Source organism: Mastomys coucha, unplaced genomic scaffold, assembly GCF_008632895.1.
Source record: "Mastomys coucha isolate ucsf_1 unplaced genomic scaffold, UCSF_Mcou_1 pScaffold21, whole genome shotgun sequence".
NCBI classification, from domain to species: domain Eukaryota; kingdom Metazoa; phylum Chordata; class Mammalia; order Rodentia; family Muridae; genus Mastomys; species Mastomys coucha.
The window spans coordinates 20,648,699-20,653,398 of record NW_022196904.1 but is presented as its reverse complement, the minus strand read 5'-3'; the positions used below and the strand labels follow the sequence as shown (position 1 = coordinate 20,653,398).

Here is a 4,700-nt window from a genome sequence, read left to right as displayed (position 1 = left end):
ACCCAGGCTTCCTTTGAACTTGCTTTGTAGCCAGGCCAGACTTGATGTCTAGAACATCTCACTTGTTTTAAGATTTATTTTTTTAGCTAGGTGTGGTAATGTACACCTTTAATCTCCCAGTACTTGGGAGGCAGATCTCTGATATTGAGACCAGCCTGGTCTACAGTGCAAGTTATAGTACAGTCACAGCTACAGAGAAACTGTGTCCCCCCAACCCCCTCCAAAACAAACAATTTTATTTATATTTATGTATATGTGTGTCTGTGTGTGCATGAAATCTGGAACAGCCAGAGGAGGGCACTGGAATCCCTGGAGTTACAAGGAGTTGTGAGCCACCTGGTGTGCATCCTGGGAACTAGTCAGTGTGTGTAACTTCTGTGTGCTAGGCTAAATAAACAATTTACTTCACACACACACACACACACACACACACACACACACACACACAACCACCACCACTCATAAGCAAAGCCCTACCACAAGCCAAGCCTTCAAGGCCAGGAGCTGAATGGACCCATGTGACGTCACTGCTCACCATGCTGCAGCTTTCCACCTGGCAAAGACTTCTTGGTCACTTCAGCCAGCGCTCCCAGGCCCAAGCCCACAGCCAGCCCTGAAGAGCAAGAAGGGAAGCTGAGAGCCTGTTCACCTGCTGAGGTCCTCTGTTGCCTAGAATATAGGGAGGCACACTCCTAACTGAGCTGCATCTTGGCTTTACTTCTCTTTCCTTTTGGTACTCTGGATGGAACACAAGAGTCTCAAACTACCCAAGCTCTACATTCCTAGCATCTTTTTTAAAAATTATTTATTTTATGTATGTGAGTGCTCTATCTGCACACCTGAATGCCAGAAGAGGGCGTCAGGTCCCATTACAGATGGTTGTGAGCCACCATGTGGGTGCTGGGATTTGAACTCAGCACCTCTGGAAGAGCAGCTAGTGCTCTTAACCACTGAGCCATCTCTCCAGTCCCCTATCCCTAGCATCTATAACCACCACCACCACAACAACAATAATAATGGGGACTGGAGAGATAGTCTAGCAGTTAAGAGCAATGACTGCTCTCCCAGAGGTCCTGAGTTCAATTCCCAGCAACCACATGGTGGCTCACAACCATCTGTAATGGGATCCGATGCCCTCTTCTAGTGGGCCTGAAGACAGCAAAAGTGTATTCACATACATAAAATAAATAAATACATCTTTAAAAAAACTTATGTATAAAAATAATATTATTATGACAGTGTTTGATTAAGTTAGCCAGTCTGGCCTGGAACTGGCTATGTGGTTTAGGTTAGCCTTGAACTTGTAACCCTGCTGAAGCTTTTCTAATAGCTGGGGCTACTATCAGAGGTGACTCACATTTGACCTTCCTTTCTTCTGACACTTAGGTAGTCCAGGCTAGCCTAAAACGCATTATATTACCTGAACTCCTGATTCTCCTATTTGTACCTCTCAAGTGCTGAGATTTTAGGCATATGTCAACATGCTCACCCTTAATTTTCTATTCATTATGCATATATATTTAACTTGTGGTTCTGGGGTAGACCCAGGGCCTCATGAATGTTGGATGTGCTCTGTCTTCTCAGCCCTTCTCTTTATGTCCAGGACACACATCTCCCATGTCTTTTTTTCGCTGAAATCTGGTATAACTAACTGACCAGGCCTCCTCTTCACTCCCTCCTTTAATTTTCTCTTCTGCTTTCATTCTCTTCTTGTATATTTGTATACGTGTAGCCATGTAGCCCTGGCTGGCCTGAAACTGGCAATGTAGACCAGGTGGCCTAGAACTCACAGAGATCTGCCTGCGTCTGCCCAAGTGCTGGGATCAAAGGCCTGTGGACCATTCCAGACCTTGACTCTTCCACTGTCACCATCTCTAGCTTGCAGCTGGCATTTGCCAAGTATGCAATGTGCTCCTGTATTACTGCCAGTGTGCCTCATGGGTTAATTAAGGGCTGACCCCCTCTCCAGCAGAGCTGTAACCATTTTGTTCCACTCTTGCCAGCTATTTCATATTGTTGCTGTAACATGCCTGCCGGTCATTGACACAGAGAAGTGACTTGGCTCAGAGCAAGGGCATGCTGACCACACACCCTGTTTTCTTCTGTATGAGGTTTGCTAATCTTAAGAAATTCCACAAAGCTTTACATAAGACCCATCAAATCAAAGGTCAATATGAACTGTCATGTCTAAAATATAGAGTCAGACCTGACCATCGGGCAGCACTTCCTGTACTTGCATATGAATTCATTGTGGGTTTTTTTTTTCTGTTTATAAGCTGATAGAAAAAAATTATTTGTTGTCATAGTTCAGATAATTCTGAGCTATGTCCCTGGTCTGCCCAGCATTAGGGTGTGCATTCAATAACTGTTCTTGCTTGAGAAGATCAGTGTTCATATAGTTTGTGTGGTGATCCCTGAACCAAAAGTGTTAACGCATTTTGTTCTCACCTCTCTGTGAAACATGTTTGACAGGAAAGCTCCCATCTTGCAGAAAGGGAAACCGAGGCTCAGAGAAGTTAAGTAAACCACCTAATCATACTCTCTTTTGAAACCCTGGGCATACCGCTGCCCAGGTTCTACTCAGAGCTGGCAACTGGACTTATCTTTGACACCTTTAACCCGGTGATGGTGGTGAGCTCTACATTGCAATAACCAATAGATACCAGGGCCTGTTATCCGAACACTTGGAAGGTGGAGTCAGGATTGGGGTGTTGAGGCCAGGCGAGGTTACAGATATCATCACAAAAAGCATCTGTGTGCTGGGGCGAGTTGGGAGTGTGCAGTGGTGCAGGTCTTTAATCTTAGCACTTGGGAGACTGAGGCAGAGAGAGCTCTGAGTTCTAGGCCAGCCTAGCTGCAGACCAGCTAGGGCTGCATGGTGAGACCCTGCTTCAAAAACAAATAAATCGAGAGCTGGAGAGATGGCTCAGTGGGTAAGAGCACTGACTGCTCTTCCAAAGGTCCTGAGTTTAAATCCCAGCAACCACCCGTAATGAGATCTGATGCCCTCTTCTGGTGTGTCTGAAGACAGTTACAGTGTACTTATGTATAATAATAAGTAAATCTTTGGGCCAGAGCGAGCAGAGTTGACCGGAGAGAGCAGAGGTCCTAAATTCAGTTCCCAACCACATGAAGGCTCACAACCATCTGTACAGCTACAGTGTACTCATGTACATAAAATAAATAAATAAATCTTTAAAAACAAACAAATCATATGTGTATAAACATGTATGTATCCATATTCAGTATTTATTTATATTTTTATATGCTATTTTCTTTTTCCTCTTGCTATCTCTTCTTTCTTTCTTCCTTAGACAAGGTCTGTGACACCAGGTTGGTCTTGAATTTGTGGGTGCAAGCAGTCCTACAATAACCCAGCAGGCAGCTGGGCCTCCAGCCATGGGCTACCAGGCTTAGCTTCTCAATCTTTTGGCCTTAACTTCTCAAGCACAGGGATTACAAAAGCCCTTTCCCTCTTTCTCCCTCTCCCTCCTTCTTCCCTTTCTCTCCTTTAAACAGGGTCTCATGTAGTGCAGGTGGCCTCAAACTCTCAACGTGGCCAGGAATGACCTTGAACCCTTCATCTTCCCGTTCCTTCCCACCTACATCCCAACTGCTGAAATTCCAAGTGGGTGTCCTGGCTGCCTCCTTTCCTTTTTGAAGGGTTGGTTGCCACAGCACTTCTTTTATTTCATACATGTCTGAACAATCCTACAGAGGAACCTAAAATCCTGTCACCTCACCTCTCAGCCCCCACTCCTCCATCAATAGAAGAAATAAACACACACCTAGCCAAAGACCTTGCCCACTACAGTTTTTCAATAAACATTATGGTTTACACTCTATCTTTCTGGGGTTGCAGGACTTTGGCTCCATCCCTCTTTCCTCATCTCTCCCTCCCTCCTAGCCCTGTCTTTGATTCACCCTTTCCCTTGCTTCACCTGTAAATGTTGTTTCTGATCTAACTCACACGAAGATCCCCACATGCCACACCTACCCCCAAAGCTGGCCAAGCGGCTGATGCGGGAGGCAGGCACCTTGCGTTCACGAGAGCGATCACTCAGCTGAGAAAGAGGAGAGGTGTGAGGTAGGGAAGGTGGACAGAACAGCAGAAAAGCCCTGCAGACCTGCTGCCACCTTCCTCAGAGCACCACGGGGGAGAGGGAAGGAAGAGACCGGCAGGAAGCAATGATACCTGGGGCCGGGATGCTTTCCTGAGCCGGGCCTCCCGTGCCCTGCGAATGTCATCTTCACTTAGGCCTCTTCCAGGCTGGTCTTGATGAACACTTTGGGCCAAACAACTCCTACATGGCCCCTGCAAAGAAGTGGATTTTAATAAAATGAAGGTCTAATCCTTTTTGGATCCATCTCCATCATTTTACCTACTCCCCCCACCCCCACACACCTCTTTTCCTTGGAGGCCCCCTTCCCAGCCTCTTACCCACCAGCGGGGCCTAGGTCCCAGGGCCCCCCCACAGGGCAAACGAACAGCCCTGCCCAGCGGTCCATAGGTCCTGCTCAGCATGACACCTAGCTCCAGCCACATTGCCTAGGAAATAAAAAGGATTACAGGACTGGGCCTCCTGCATTGCGCCGTATCTTCTCCCCCTTTAATTGATTTCCAGGTTTCTTCTAGTTAACCACCCCCGCCCCCCGCCCACGTTGCTAAGAACTCAAGTTTTCCCTAAGCGCCTCTCCAA

At 46.8% G+C, this 4,700-nt stretch overlaps 1 protein-coding gene across 1 annotated transcript in view; it reads right to left on the bottom strand.

The window, feature by feature from the left end:
- The window catches only part of Coq8b (coenzyme Q8B), a 25,979-nt gene that overhangs the window by 21,068 nt on the left and 211 nt on the right, over positions 1 to 4,700 (bottom strand). Inside the window, exons 2-5 of the mRNA XM_031385826.1 lie at positions 4,442 to 4,549; positions 4,196 to 4,315; positions 3,998 to 4,064; positions 536 to 613 (exon numbers count right to left, since the gene is read on the bottom strand). Coding sequence (XP_031241686.1) covers positions 536 to 613; positions 3,998 to 4,064; positions 4,196 to 4,315; positions 4,442 to 4,546 — 370 coding nt within the window. The 5' untranslated portion in view covers positions 4,547 to 4,549. The remainder of the gene's footprint in view (positions 1 to 535; positions 614 to 3,997; positions 4,065 to 4,195; positions 4,316 to 4,441; positions 4,550 to 4,700) is intronic.